Source organism: Colobus angolensis, unplaced genomic scaffold, assembly GCF_000951035.1.
Source record: "Colobus angolensis palliatus isolate OR3802 unplaced genomic scaffold, Cang.pa_1.0 Scaffold95, whole genome shotgun sequence".
In the NCBI taxonomy this organism is placed as follows: Eukaryota; Metazoa; Chordata; class Mammalia; order Primates; family Cercopithecidae; genus Colobus; species Colobus angolensis.
Genome location: NW_012123487.1, coordinates 9069318 through 9085718, shown reverse-complemented (window position 1 = coordinate 9085718; position 16401 = coordinate 9069318). Strand labels below are relative to the sequence as shown.

The 16401-nt window shown below is 36.3% G+C and overlaps 1 protein-coding gene across 1 annotated transcript in view; it reads right to left on the bottom strand.

Moving 5' to 3' along the window:
- Nucleotides 1–16401, bottom strand: part of ERBB4 (erb-b2 receptor tyrosine kinase 4) — a 1169376-nt gene that overhangs the window by 362007 nt on the left and 790968 nt on the right. Inside the window, exon 5 of the mRNA XM_011932361.1 lies at nucleotides 5031–5096. Coding sequence (XP_011787751.1) covers nucleotides 5031–5096 — 66 coding nt within the window. The remainder of the gene's footprint in view (nucleotides 1–5030; nucleotides 5097–16401) is intronic.

Here is a 16401-nt window from a genome sequence, read left to right as displayed (position 1 = left end):
TGTACACTATTCAAAAATTTGGCTGGTGTGGTGGCTCACACCTGTAATCCCAGCACTTTGGAAGGCCAAGGAGAGAGGATTTCTTGAAGCCAGGAGTATGAGACCAGTCTGGGCAACAAAGAGGCAGCCCTGTCATTACTTAAAAAAAAAAAAAAAAAAAGCTGAGTGCAGTGGCACGTGCCTGTAGTCCCAGCAACTCAGGATGCTAAGGAGAGGGTTGCTTGAGCCTAGGAATTTGAGGGTGCAGTCTGCAGTCAGCTACGATTGTGCCACTGCACTCCAGCCTGGGCAACAGAGTGAAACACTGTCTCAAAAACAAAATAATATAAAATAAAATAAAATTTGTACTGGTTTATCAGGTCCATGTATTTGTTGAGTTTAAATTTGGTAGGCTTTGTAGAGTAAGCACAGTGGCTGTTAAGTCAATTTTAGATTATAGTAAGGATAGCTTCTATGCTGAAAAATTAGCTGAATTAAGTAATTTCACATCTGATGATTTGATACATGAATTATAACTTGATGATTTTCTTAGTCAAGACTTCCTCCCACCTGCATTTGTCAGCAAGTAATAAAACTCCATTCAGGCTAGGCGCAGTGGCTCACACCTATAATCCCAGCATTTTAGGAGGCTGAGGCGAGTGGATCACCTGAGGTCAGGAGTTCGAGACCAGCCTGGCTAGCATGGCGAAACCCGTCTCTACTAAAAGTACAAAAAATTAGCCAGGCTTGGTAGCACATGCCTGTAATCCCAGCTACATGTGAGGCTGAGGCAGGAGAATTGCTTGGACCCAGGAGGCAGAGGTTGCACTGAGCCAAGATCGCACCACTGCACCCCAGCCTCTACGACAGAGCGAGACTCTGTCTCAAAAAAAAAAAGAAAAGAAAAAAAAAACCCTCCATTCAAATATACTAGAAGAACATCATGTTTCTTATGGAACCTAAGGACAGAAGTGTAGCTGGACCTCATGAAACCCAGAGAACTAGGAGGTAAACATTGTCAAAAATTGTTATTCTTCCTTTCCTCAACTCTCTGTATGACTGCTTTATTCTTTAGTGTCTTTGGGGACTAGTTCTTTCTGCTTCTTATTAACATACATAGTTCAAAAATGGAAATCTCAATTAGCTTTAATATCTCTTCAAGTACATGTTTCTAAGGTAGTGTAACCAGCACTTCTAGATCCCAAATCTATATTCTCTGGAGAGAGAATTTGATTGGCCCAGCCTAGTCAATTTCCACCCATATTACAAGATTTCTCAACCGTCAGTACTATTAACATTTTGTATTTGTACTGACTAATGCTTTGTTTGCGTAGGGGCAGGAGAGGCTTTCCCATGCATTATAGGGTATTTGCCATCATATCTGGTCTCGACCTTACCAGTGCCAGAAGATGATCCCTCCCACCCCTCCTCCATGATGTGACAACCCAAATTACCAAAAGTCCCCTGTGGGGCAAAATCACTTCTGGTTGATAAACACTGACCTATGAAGTAAAGGGTAAAATATCCCATAAAACAAACATGGCTACTTGTGCTGATGATCTAGAAGGGGCTGTTTTCTGGAGAAGGCCAAGTGTCTGCTTGGCAAGTATCCTGAAAGTGGTCTATTACAAAAATAAGAGATGTTGGTGGAAATTATAACTTTTGTAAAATTTAGCCAACATAAGCAGATCTACTAAAATACTTTAAAAGATTCAGAATTTTAAGCACTGTACAAATTGAAAGAAAATTTCAATCAAAGTTAGGGAAAACTCATATATGTTGTTTCCGCATTCTACCCTAATACAGTGATTTTCACATTTTTTACTCATATATCTCAATCTAAGAATAAGTATTCACCATCTGTGTATATACAATATATAATATGTATACACAGAGTCTTTCTTGGTATCTATAGAAAATTGGTTCCAGAACCCCCATAAATACCAAATTCCATAGATGTTCACTTCCCTTATATGAAATGGCATATAGTATTTGAGTATAAACTATACACATTATCCTGTATACCTTAAATCATCTCTATATTACTTATAATGCATAATGCAATGTAAATGCTATGTAAATAGATGTTATAATGTATTTTTTCTTTGTATTATTTTTAATTGTTTATTATTTTAATTGTTTTTTTCCAAATATTTTTGAACTACAGTTGGTTGAATTTGCCATGTGGAAACCAGTGATATGGAAATATGACTGTAAAATCTGTACATACAATCAATACTACTGCATTTTGTAATCTGTAAAAATACGCATAAAATAAGACACAGATGAAATTAAAAATTAAATTCTTATTTTAATTTTAATAGTATTAATTTTAATTATCAATAGTATTATTGAATATATTGTATGAGACTTCTGATGTAGAAAAGATGGCAGAGACCTTTTTCTTCCTACCTGTTAAATTCAACTATAAACCCTGAAAGCAATGCAAGAGACAACCAAAGGAGAAATCTGAAAGGTGGTGGGAGGAAGTAATTTTGCTTTGGGATCTAGCACTGGACGAACAACACAACATCAGGGTGTCTTAAGTCCCCCTACTCAACAGAAGAGGGATCCATCCCAGCGTTTCCCAAATCTAAGCTCCTTCATCCCTCAGATCTATGGTGAGTCCCTCAAGAGTACTAGCGGGGCCCCATGGGCCTGAGACTCCCCTCCTCTACCAGGAGGGTGTGGCCTGGCCCACCAGAGTGGCTCAGCCACAAGAAGGAACTTTTGCAGAAGCCTCTTTGACCCCTCTGTAAAATAAATAAGTGAATAAATAAAATAAGTAGGTGGGTGAGTAAAAACTCACCTTTAATTTTGATACCTTGGAAGTTTTTTCTGTCATGAAATGACCAGTGGATATCTGGCACTTTCACAGTCTCTTTGGTTGTCGCTTCATCACAAAGTGTTGCAGATTTTTCCTTATTTTAGAGAACCTGACTTCCTGCAAATGGCCACATGAGTGTCAGACCAGCACTGGGATGCAACTTAGCCTTGACTTCTTTGCTATTAAAAGAATACCTCCAAATGTTGTGACTGAATTTCACACAATAATCTCACCTCATTTAAAAGCCTGTTTAAAATTCTTGTCAATACCTTCTTGCCCTAAAACACTGTTTTTATTACATTAGTTTATTTAAATCTACATTGACTATTTTGCATCTAATCCTTTGACAAAGATCCAAAAATTCCCTAATGAACCACTTTGTCCAAACAATAGGGATGGAAATAGGCATTTATGGACGTCGCTCTTGGTAGAGCTAATTGTTCCAACCTCAATAGAAAACAAGATCTCCATTTTGCTGTTCTCTACCAATTTCCAAATCCACATGTCTATGACCCTACAAATTCACCTCTAGAAATTAATACTACAAATAATTCATGCACATGCATGGGTTGAAGAAATCAAGTTGTAGTACAATATGCAAAACATGCTAATATTTGAACAAAAAATGGGGTGAGTGCTTATATACCTACTTCCTTGGGTATGCATAAACTATTTTTGGAAAAATACACCAAAATAGCCAATAATATTTGTTGCCTGTGGATAGCTGAGGGAAAAAGGTGGGACCCATGTGGGAAGATACTATTTTACCTTATAATCTCATCTATTTCATGAATTTTGGATATGAGAATGTCCATGAATTAAAATTAAAAAATTTAAGAAATCATTTATCATTGAAAATATCTCTCCTGTATTTTTATTCTTTGGTGGTTCACAATAAAATGATTCTTTTTGTATTTCTTTATTAAAAGAGAATCTAGCAAATAGAATTAGAAAAATGTGAACTGAGACAAATTAGAAATCTGTAAAATTTCATCAAAGCGTGTAATATTTGTATGTTTGAATCTTTTTTTTTTTTTTTTTTTTTGAGATGGAGTCTCGCTCTGTCGCCCAGGCTGGAGTGCAGTGGCTGGATCTCAGCTCACTGCAAGCTCCGCCTCCCGGGTTTACGCCATTCTCCTGCCTCAGCCTCCCGAGTAGCTGGGACTACAGGCGCCAGCCACCTTGCCCGGCTAGCTTTTTGTATTTTTTAGTAGAGACGGGGTTTCACGGTGTTAGCCAGGATGGTCTCGAACTCCTGACCTCGTGATCCGCCCATCTCGGCCTCCCAAAGTGCTGGGATTACAGGCTTGAGCCACCGCGCCCGGCCTGTTTGAATCTTTAATAATATTTTCTGTGTCATCTATGCTAATAAATATATGTTAACTTGTCACTATACTTTTTTTCATATCATATTTCAGTCATTTTTATTGCAGCAGGAAGAATGAGTGTTTACTACTTGTATAGGACATTTTATTTTTCATTTTTAAAGAAATCATTTATTCTTAAGATTCATGAAAGTTCAGTGCTGGTTTGAGTACTGAACAACATTAAGAATGCTGAAAAAAATCTAGCTATTTGTCTTTATATTTACTACGCTTTGTTACTATATATCTTAGCAATGATGATAGCTTCATATTTTCTTTAGCTAATGACTAATCCAAGAAACAATATAAACTAAGAGCAATAGTCATTGTCAACAATAGTGACTATTTCCATAATTCATAAAGTTTGTATCCCTCTGCCTGGAACACTGCCTGGAAAAATACAGTGGGTACATAGTAGTACCCTTTCTTTTTTTCCTTCCTCTCCTTTTGTAATGAATGAATAGTGAAATAATTAGTTAGTGAAAGGACTGAGATACCCAGTTAACCTGAAATTTTGTACACAATGGATTTCCCACTTCTAGTGATATAAAAACTATTTTGTACACATCAGATTTCCCACTTTTAGTGACGTAAAAACTCTAAAGTTATAGCTACTATCACCACAGCTATGCTGTTGAGATCATTAACCTGGAAACCAAGAAGAAACCTAAGAATCAAGTATATATTAATTTTCATTTGAAAGCAATCAAAATTGGGTAGTTTTCTTGGCCCAAAGCATATCAACCACAAGGAGACAATAGCTCATTTCATGTTTTAGATGACCAGAGGCATGAAATGTACCAATCATAAAAATTCCTTGGCCACATCAAACCTGTGTGCTCTCACTGATGAATACTTACAAGTCTGGCAATGATTTTCCGTGGGTCCCCAGCAACGGCCAGTACAGGACTTATGGCAGCGTCCACCTGCAGAACAGGAAAAGGGAAAAAGCACATGCACGTTATACTCTTTTACTCCTTGACTAGGAATAACTCCTCAAAGGAAATACTCCTGCTCCTTTATGAGGATTTTTATGTCATACTAGAGCTGAAACATAGCCCATAAAATGCCCACTTAAGTAGGAAAACCTGACTGTCAAATATATGTGAGACTAAAGTACAACTTCCTGGTATTCAAATCCTCTTATCATTTTATAGGAAAATAAAATAAATGAATTTGTGAATTTTCTCAGAGAATCAAAAGCAAATAATTAGATTTAATAAGTTTCACTTTCACTATTGAGCATTATTATTCTATTGATCTAATCTACTTGATATAATTTCCAGAGATCGCATCTTACGGAGAGCAGCATATATTAAAAAGTAAAGCAATAAAAATAAGTTGAAATCTATGAGAACAAGAATATATTTTTACAAACACATGAAAAATCATCAGAATAAATGGTAAAATCCTGCATTTAAGCTATTTTTTGAAAGCTTAATTCCAATTATTTTTATACTTCTAAAATGTTTATTAACATTATTATTTGCATTTTCAAATATAACCCTTAATCTCCTATAGTGGCATCTTCTTCTATCATAGGTATTTGCCTCAACAAACATAGCCGTCCCACAGAGAAACTCCCTTCGGGACTCAAAATAAAGAATATTAGCTGGAAGAAGTCATGTAAAAACGACTTCCTTTGAATCTTATTTTTGAATTTCATAGGTTCACTCTAAATTTCTGTGGGCACATTACACATTTTTGGAATAAAATAAGATGTTAAAAATCTATTAAAGTTTAAAACTTTTCCATAAACAGAAATGTTTTATATGACATTTCCTTAAATGCTTCTTATTAAACATTGTCAATTTTCTAATAATAATTGTTAATAGGATTCTCCCATTTAAAGTGTTTAACAAAGCTAACTATATTATAAATATCATCAAATAACATCTGATCAGATGCTCCCATCTTTCCTTGATCCAAGTTTTTAATTCCTCAACCAGAAAGTTCTTACAACCTGGAGTGTTTTCCCACCTCCAGTGAAACTGCCTAAGTGAGCCTATTCAGTGAAATGAGTACATGGTTAAGATACAGATTCAACAGACACTTTTCTCTGGGTGAATCTCAGACCATTCAGATGGTCTACCTTTGAGAAAGTAAACTGTACTATTTCCAAGTTAATACAATACTTAGGTTCTATTCCAGTCATCTTCTTAAAAGTACGCGGATCTTTGCTACAGCAGAGTTTATTTAAAGCAATTCTATTTGTGAAGTATTGCTGCTGACATCACCAGTATATAATATCCTGTCACTCTGCCATCTGTTTATTTAGAGCCAAACACATTATAACAACATAATGCAAGCTCATTGTAGCTGACAGGAAAAGGACTCCATCTGGCCTGAACAATATAACTTTAATCAGTGATAATGATAATTATTATTAAAAACTTACAGGAGTTCTTTTGTACAAAGCTAATAAATCTAAATTGATTTATACTAGCGGAAATTAGAAAGGACTGTGAGACAAAATAGGAGGCAGTGAAAACTTTTTGGAGTACAAACTTTTTTATGAGAAAGTAGCTAATGTTAATGTGATTTCTTAGATTTGGTATAATCCTCTAAATTGATCCATTAAGTGATCTGTTAATTGAAGATAGTTGAAGCATAAGATATTCTACCATTTAATCTATGATTTATTTAATCATGTTTGGGGCTCGTAAAATATTTGGCCTTATTCTTTGTGGCCAGAATACTACCTAACTGGAAAAAAAAGAAAGAAAAAAAAGAAAAGATAAAAGCAAATAGAAGAGAAGAAAAAGGAGGAAGGAAGGAAGGAAGGAAGGAACAAGGAAAGGAAGGAGTGAAGTAACACAATTCATATTAGACATTTCAATATTCTCAATGTTTTTCTCCTACTCGATTAATTTTTTAACTTCTTATTCATGAAATTCCAATTTGCCACCCAGACATCTGATCCCAGATTCAATATAAAAGGGCATGTTGCTAGAAATACTGTTGATGGTTCTTGATAAGGTATCAGGGCAAGGCCCATATAGTATCCACACACACAAAAAAACAAGTTGAAATAATTTAACCTTGACTGTCTACTTGATATTATGAGATTTTTTTGGTAGTTTCCATTTCCACTTGACCTACACATTTCAGAATTCTATTATGACAAACACACTAGAGGATCTAGAATTGACTGTACTCCCATAAATGGCTGTTCAGCCAGGACTACCTTTATTTTACTTTCTCTCTAGAGTCTTGACACTTTTAGAATCTGTCCTAGTACTCAGTTCAGCTTTAGCTTTACTCTTCAAAATGATGCAAGACATGGTACTTTTGTTATCACTGGATGTTGCCAATTAACGAGTAAATGCTACAATATCTGACCAAAATATCTGATTAGAGATATTTATGAATCAATGTACGTACTACATTTTTATGTCTGTAACCTTAGTTTGATTCTTGTAGTTAATTGGGAAGTATAGAAAGAGTTCCCATAGTAATTAACTGCCTAGCACAGAAAAAAAAACAATAAAATTTCCGATAAGCGTTGCCTCCTATGTCCTTCCAACCATATATCCCTGATTATTTCATAAGTACCTTCTTCATTTTGTGTATTAGGCATGATGTTAAGCAATGGACATAAAATATTAAACTGAAACAGGTAAGTTTATCACCCTCTTAGAATTTAGAATTAATTCAGGAAAAGAGTTTTGACTACTCTGTAGCTAATGTTCACCCTCTATCAGTTTAGGGAAAAAGCCAATAAATCTAAATTTTTAACAGCCCGCTAGCCCAGGAAAGAAGAGTTGGATGAAAGCAGGTGGAGCTAGATCATTCCCAGTCTAATTTCCAGCTACACTGGAAGTCAGCTACATTCCTTAAACAATGACTCGTCCATGTGACATCTAAAAGGAGCTCACCCTAGACCGTATCAGTGAAGAGTGTAAGTATAGGCTTCAATACGTCCCTTGTTTGTCTGAAAAAACAAAACAAAACAAAACAAATATTTTAATGATAGCCTACTAGCTTACTGGGATTTTCTTCCTGCCCTCTGTTCTCAGGCATGCACTAACCTCAAAAGTCCCGATTTCATGTGAAAAAGAGATCTTATATGTTTGTCATATTTAGTGTGAATCAGTTTTATAAACTACTTCTCCCCAGAGTGTGTTTTGTAAATGAGGGCCACAAAGAGAGGAATTAGTCAGATGCTAGAATATGCAAATGAGAGCAGTGTTTAGGGGTTTTGCCAATGCTGTCCAAACAAATCTTCCCACTTCCATGTCTCAACCTGGTACATGATTCTTTCCATTGATATTGCAATAATTTTTTTTTTTTTTTTTTTTTTTGAGATGGAGTCTCGCTCTGTCGCACAGGCTGGAGTGCAGTTGCGCAATCTTGGCTCACTGCAACCTCTGCCTCCCGGGTTCAAGCAATTATCTGCCTCAGCCTCCCGAGTAGCTGGGATTACAGATGCCTGCCACACGCCCAGCTAATTTTTGTATTTTTGGTAGAGACGGGGTTTCACCACCTTGGCCAGGTTGGTCTTGAACTTCCGACCTTGTGATCCACCCATCTAGGCCTCCCAAAGTGTTGGGATTGCAGGCATGAGCCACTGCGCCTGAGCTTTTTTTTGAGACCGAGTTTCGCTCTTGTTGCCCAGGCTGGAGTGCAATGGCACAATTTCGGCTCACTGCAACCTCCACTTCTCAGGTTCAAGTGATTCTCCTGCCTTACCCTCCCAAATAGCTAGGATTATAGGAATGCACCACCACACTGGGCTAATTTTTGTGTTTTTCAGTAGAGACGGGGTTCACCCTGTTGCCCAGGCTGGTCTCAAACTCCCGACCTCAGGTGATCTGCCTGCCTCGGCCTCCCAAAGTGCTCAGATTACAGGCGTAAGCCACCGTGACTGGCCTGCAATAATTCTTTTAAAGCTATGTTAGAAAATAGTCCACTTTTTTATTAAAAATGAAAAATGTGACATTTCCATATAGCTCAGTGATAGGAGAATTAATCAAATTAGTATGTCCTGTTATTCTGACTCAAAGAGATGACATAAGAAACAAACCAATATTTTAAACAACCATTTCAGTTACTTTAGTAATTTTTTAAAATAACTTAAAATAAGTGCTAGGCATAGTGCAGTAGCACATGTCTATAATCCCAGCACTTTGGGAGGCTGAGGTGGGCTGATCGCTTGAGCCCAGGAGTTCCAGACCAGCTTGGGCAACACGGCAAAACCCCGCCTCTACAAAAAATGCAAAAATCAGTCGGTCTTGTTGGTGCATGCCTGTCTTCTCAGCTATTCTGGAGGCTGGGGTGGGAGGAGCACTGAAATCTGGGAGGTGGGGGTTGCAGTGAGCTGTGATTGCTCCACTGCACACCAGCCTGGGCGACAGATCAGACTCTGTCTCAAAAAATAAAATAAAATAAATGAATAAATAAAATAAAAATAAGTTCTCGTTATTCCCCATCACCATTATTTTAATTCACAGGCAATCCCTCTGCTTTGACATTGCATTATTCATCATGGAAGCTGGCAAATGTGACTAAGTTAATCTTTTATGCTTGTCCAGCAGATGTTACTAAAAATGTAGCGTTTGCATTCCTTTTTAGCAACTAGAGTCCATGAACTGCATTTATATTTTTAAGAGTCACAAATTCATCTAGAAGTTGTGCTTGTTTGTGTGACCACCTGAATGTGGGATTCAGTGCCTACCTCTGTAATGCTTTCTGCAAGTAATAGGCCAGGACAGTTGAAGAGTTACAAAATATGAAGTCATTGGCAACCATAAAAGATCATTTCCTCAAACTGCCTCTAGCTAAAGGCAATACAGTTATATCCCTGGATTTTTCTTTTACTCCTTTTAAAAACTGGCAGGTTTGACCTCTTAAAACTACTTTTACTAGAGAAAGAAGTGAGAGCATTATACCTTTTTTATGACCATATAATTCAAAATAGGAAAGTAGAACATTTATTGAAAGTCTACTCTAACCCAGTCCCTATTCTTGGTGTGTGTGTAGGTTCAGGGAGGGGGGATAAAAAGACAAATGTCACTATCCTGCCCTCAAGGAGGTTTTGGGATCCAGGAAATAGGCAGAGGAATAGGCAAGTAACTGTTATGATCATAATATTTCCTAAAATATAGGTATGTATAAAGTGGAGAGAAAGGATTGCAGAAGGCTCTGCAGTTTAGTTTTGCTTGAACAATCTAGTTTGTCCAGCAGTGAAGGAGAAGGAAGGAGAATTTCTGGCTGAATAACTAGCCTAAGCAGTAACAGAGAGGCATGGATGAGCACAACTCTTTGAGGCCATAATGAGTAGTTTAGGGTTTTTTGAGCATAGTTTGCATGAGTAATAGCAGCTGGAGTGTGAGCTTACAAAGTATCACGAAAGCCTTCTAAAACAGTTTGGAGTTTACTCTGTGTGTGTATTATGGAGTTTAAATGGGTATTATGGAGTTGGTCAAGGTCTTTGAGCATAAAAATGACATAGTTTGACTTGTGGGTAGAAAATGGTTTTGAGTCATGGTTCCCAAAATTTAGTCTTGACACTTGAGTAGCTTGTGCAAGATGCTGATTTTATAGTCTGGATGAGGTACAGGAATCCATATATTTAAAAAGCACTTCCAGGGATTCTGAGGCTGATGGTTGCAAAATGACAAAAGTATATATGAGATAATGGTTTGACATATAATTCCAAACTCTGTTAGTATTATACACATATTTTGAGACAATGCTTTAAATGTTAGAGCTGATCAGATGCTTGATAACCAAACTTTCAGACAAGCAGTGTAAAAATCCAGCAGTCTTTCATGTCTTAGTGTTTACTCTTTGATTTGTGGACACATTTCCATCAAATTGTATCTTTCTCCAGCAGCACTAAAAAATATGTAGCTTTGTTTTTCATGTTTAACTTACTGTAAACCACCCATATAGTAGTAAAATCTCAATATGATTTGAGCAAATGACACTAGGAATTAATGGCATTACCATGATGTGGAATTGCTCTCCTTCATCAGATGTGAATACTTCCGCTCGTTTTTATCTGACAGTTTTCACTGTCATCTGTTTATTCGTATCCACACTTTTGTTACGTGAATTGACTTTACTTTTTATTCCAGTCTCAATTCAATTTTCCTATCCTGCCTCTTAATTTGAAAGTTAAGTATAAAATGGAAACTTCAACTTTTACACATGTTGATACAAAAAGATGGGCAGGTATTCTTACTTGCTTAAAAATATGAGGTTAAAATGAAACTAAAAATATTTATGGTTGGGATTTTTCATCTTCATCAGGAGTTATGAAGTCAAAATATGTTAAGCAATTACTGCACAGGAAAAACAAATAAGTAAGGTTAACCTTGCTAAACTTGATGTTTTTGTAAGCATCATCATGATATTCAGTCAAGCAATTTATAGTCAAAAGTTTTGGAACAGCATATATACTCATGTGATCAAGACTGATTTCACACAGAAGTGTGAAGTACACAGAAGTGTCTGCAGCGCTTCCATCTACCCCTCCCTCAGGGGCTCAACTCCCTCCTGCTAACCTGCGACTTCTAGAGCACACAGAATCTCCTCCAGCATCACCTCAGACACCATTTCAGACAGAGAGCTAATGGACAGGCCAGTTAATCTGGTGCACAAAATTGTGCAAAAGTTTGAAGATCTTATTTTGCAAATTTGTATTTTTCCTGACACCTTCTGGAAACATAGATCAATCCAGAGGGGGCATGACAGTGGTAGAAACCACAGCTACAAACAGAAGGCTGGGCAGGCTGGGGTGGGAAAACCTGTCAGAGGGCCATTTTTCAAAATCTCTTAACTCGTAAATGGAAGCAACGAGCTACTCCATTTGCAGGCTGAGTATAGATGTGTTTTTACATACAGATTTAAGCAGAATAGATAGGTCAACACAAATTTTACAGTTAAAAGAAAAATTGATGATCCACTCAGATCTAAGATTGTCGATTATCACTTATACCTACAAGCTCATGTGATTGTAACAAGGACTAATAGTAAGAAATAACCTAATACCTATTATGTCAAAAATGAAATAAACATGAACATACTAAATGCATTCTATTTCCCACTGAATGGAAAGATCGGCTCAATGCTGTCTATGATATTACTGTTCTGTATATTCTATGCTCCTTCCAACCACCTTCAGAATGCTTTAGGCTACAAAAACCAATGGAAGTGAACTTCAAAGAAAATAACATTAAAATGTCTTAATGCTTTTTGGAAAAGTAGTATTATTAATAACATAAAATGACTCAAAATAATAAAACATTAAATTTTTCCTAAAAAACTAAAAGCTTTTATATATGATACTGTCAAATATTTGTTCCAAACCAGGCACTTTTAAAGCATTAATTATCACTGTTTATAGCTGTTAGCACAAAGTAGAATATAGAAATTCCACCTACTGTGGAACAGAACTAGTTCTAATCAATGTCAAATGTATTTCTGAGCATATAATAAGGGGTCTGAACGAACTGAAAAAACCTTACCTGAAAACATAAAGAATATACTGAGATGTGTCAGCTTTTTGCAACCAATAACAACAATAATAATGAGCACTTTCTATGAGCTTGCTAGAGCCACCAAGGGCATCCAGAAGCATCCTTCACAGTTACTCAATCTAGATGATAACCCCTTGGAGGTCTGCTGTGCAAAATCTGTTCAGTTATATTTAGTGGTGGGTCTTCCAAGGATGTTCTAAGCATTTTGCATATATTAACTCATTTAATCCTCATATAACCTGAATAGTCTGGTTAAAATTTCTATGTCCAGTCCAAGACTCTGTGATATGCAAGCTTATTCTTCCAACTGCTTACAAAACATCTCCACTTGTGCACTTAGCAGGCACTTGAAAACACACATGTTCAAAACTGAATCCATAATCTTCCCACTCCACTCATAAAAATTATTCCTGTATAGTCTTCCCCACCTCGGTCAATAGCAGCTCAATCCTTTCAGAAGCTTCTGCCAAAAACTTTGGAGTCATCCTCAGCTCTTTTTTCTTTCCTCTTACAGCCCAGATCCAAATTCATATCTGGTTGTCTCTAACTTCAAAATGTGTCTAGTATCCAATCATTTTTCACCACCTGCACTATTATCATTGCAATACAAACCACTATCATCTCTTGCTTGGATTAATGCAATAACCTCTTATCCAGTATCCTAGCTTCCACCCTGGCCCCTTGACAATCTCTTTCTCAATATATTAGCCAGAGTGATCTTTTTAGTCAGATCATGTCAAATCTCCTAAGTTGCCATATGTCTCATAGTAAATGCCAAAGTCCTTACCACAGTCTTCAAGGACCTACAACATGTGGCCCTCTCCTCCATGCCTCAGTATTTTCCTCCAGGCTTACTCCTCTCACTCTCATCTCCCGCTGTTCTTAGGACATACAAGCTTCACTCTCACTTAGGGTTCTTCCCTTTCCTCTTCCTCTCCTCCTCTGAGAGCCTATAAAGCGGGTTTACCCACCAACTTGCTCTTGTTAGATGCCACCTCTCCATGACTCCCCCATAAATAGTAAACATTCCAGATGAATTTACTAGATTTTATTTCTAATACATGTTCAAATTGTAAATGCTGTATAATGCATAAAAACATGAAAGAAGAAAAAAATTCATAACCTTGAATTTTGGTGTTTTTCATTTTCTAAAGTGTGTGTGTGTGTAGCACTTTAACATGATGTAATACTTTACACAGTTCTGTCATCTGCTATTTTCATTTTACATTTTTATCCTAAACATTTTGGATGATATTAAACAAATATTATTTTATTTTATTTTTGGTAGATTTACCTTCGGCCATACAGACATGCCAAAATTCAATTAACTATTTTGCCTTATGAGATATTTTCACTGGTACATGTAGGAGATAAATACATATTTTTTAATGGAAATACACATTAAGAAAATACCACTAATTTCATGTCATATTTTTCAGCAGATTTGTAGCTCATGAAAAGATAACAATAGAAAGAATGTGACCATGTGTTTCATTGTGTCCTTGTGTAAAACACTGATGGGATGTGAAATAGTTGTGTGGATTTGTAGATGACTGGCACATGTATCAGAACATTTGATAAAAGTATTGATGTGCTAGTTGGCCTGAATTGACATCCTGGCTCTAGGAGTGTGCCGAAAGCTTCTGTACACATCTATCATATTTGACCTTTTAATAACTGAGTTGCATAAAATGTTTGAAATATACTTATCATATTTGCAAATGACACAAATCTGGAAGGGGTAGTGAATACCCTTATGGAGAATAATCATTCAGATTTAGGAAGAACTTGGTGGAAGAAATAATGAGCTAAAATTAAAGCTATGATATTTAATAGGATCAATGTAAATTCCTGCATTTGTGGTTCTAAATCAACATTTCATGTAAGTATCAACAGATATACTCTTACATAAAGTCTCTCTGGCATGAGACACATTAGAATTTCAAATCTCACTCTGTTACTGGTTGTGTCATTCCTTAGAAAGGTTAGTTAACTTATTTCACTTTGTTTTTATACTTTGGACTTAAATGTTTGTCCTAAAAATGGAGGTGTACACTATACTGCATACTCCAATCTATACAGTATGATTGACATCATCAGCCTCACCACATCATGTAATGCTTATTGAGCACTCTTTGCTCTCTGTATAGTGCACTAGGTATTTTATATACACTGTCTCATTTAATTTTCATAACAATATGATAGCATAAGTACTACCATTTGTTTTATTCTACAGGTAAGAAAATGGGCCGGGCGCGGTGTCTCACGCCTGTAATCCCAGCACTTTGGGAGGCCAAGGCAGGCGGATCACGAGGTCAGGAGATCAAGACCATACTGGCCAACATGGTGAAACCCTATCTCTACTAAAAATACAAAAATTAGCTGGGCATGGTGGTGCATGCCTGTAATCCCAGCTACTGAGGAAGCTGAGGGAGAAGAATCGCTTGAACCAGAGAGTCAGAGGCTGCAGTGAGTGGAGATCGTGCCATTGCATTCCAGCCTGGTGACAAAGTGAGACTTCTTCTAAAAAAATAAAATAAAATAAATAAAATAAAAAGCATCCTTATTTTTATTTTTTTAAGGTAGAAATGTTCATTTAATTAACCTTCACACTTCCTAACATACTATGACTGAGCACTCTAGAAGGGTTTTTGATAGTGATGTTTTAGAGCTAAAGTATATTATATAACATCCACAGCAAAGAAGGATATGCAAAATATGCTGTTATCTGTCCTTCTAGTTTCATATTTGGTTGTTTAATCAGTGACATCCATCTTAATCAGAAACTATATATATATATATATATATATACACACACACACATTTTTTATTTTTTTTTTGGAAAAGCATCCTTTAAGTAGAGCCAGAGAATTGTCCCTCCATGGCACATCAGCCCTTTTTATACATAGCATGTTTCTAGTCAAAAATTTTTGTTGCCCATTATTTCATTTCTAATTGGCAATTACTTTGATTCTATTACTTGTTTATTAAAGTTCAGCAGTAAATGAGTCTAAAATAAATGTCAATTAAATACAAACACATTTCAGTAATTGGCATTTATTTCTAAAGGAGAATATGATAGGAAATTAGAGCTTACAGTTTAGGAAAGCTAAAATATTGAAAATACTACTGAGTATGTAACCAATTTACAATATTGTCACTTACTTCTCTAAATGTTCATTTATATGCTGGCAAAATGCAAAAAATACAAGCTTTTACTAAGTGCTGGTAAAGTATGGAAAACACCAGCTATTAAATCATTTTTATCTCCTTTCAGGCTCCATTATTACAACTGGTGGAACTGTGAGTAAAGAACTTTACATAAGAGTTGACTTTCTTCATTAATAAAATACAGATAATGATACCTACTTCACATATTTGATGAAGGAATGACCAAGTTGAATATCAAATGCAAAGTACCTGGTATGTAATAAGCATTAATCAATGTTAGTTCCCTTTTTTTTTCCATCACAACACATTACATAACAATTTTACTGAACAGCAAAGACAGATAAAGAGGGAGAGGGTCAGTAGAGGTGATACGGCAGATACATCAAGTAATCTGGAGACAGAAATGTTTACGCAAACAGGATTGAAATGATCAGCAAGGTACCACAGGTCAAGCAATTGGAAGCTGGGAGAGTGTGACCCCTTAGAGGCTTTCGCGGGCATAGCAGACAAAGACAAGTGGGTTTCAAAGATTTCTGCATCCTTTGACAAAGGCGTGAAAAGCCACAGTTTCAGC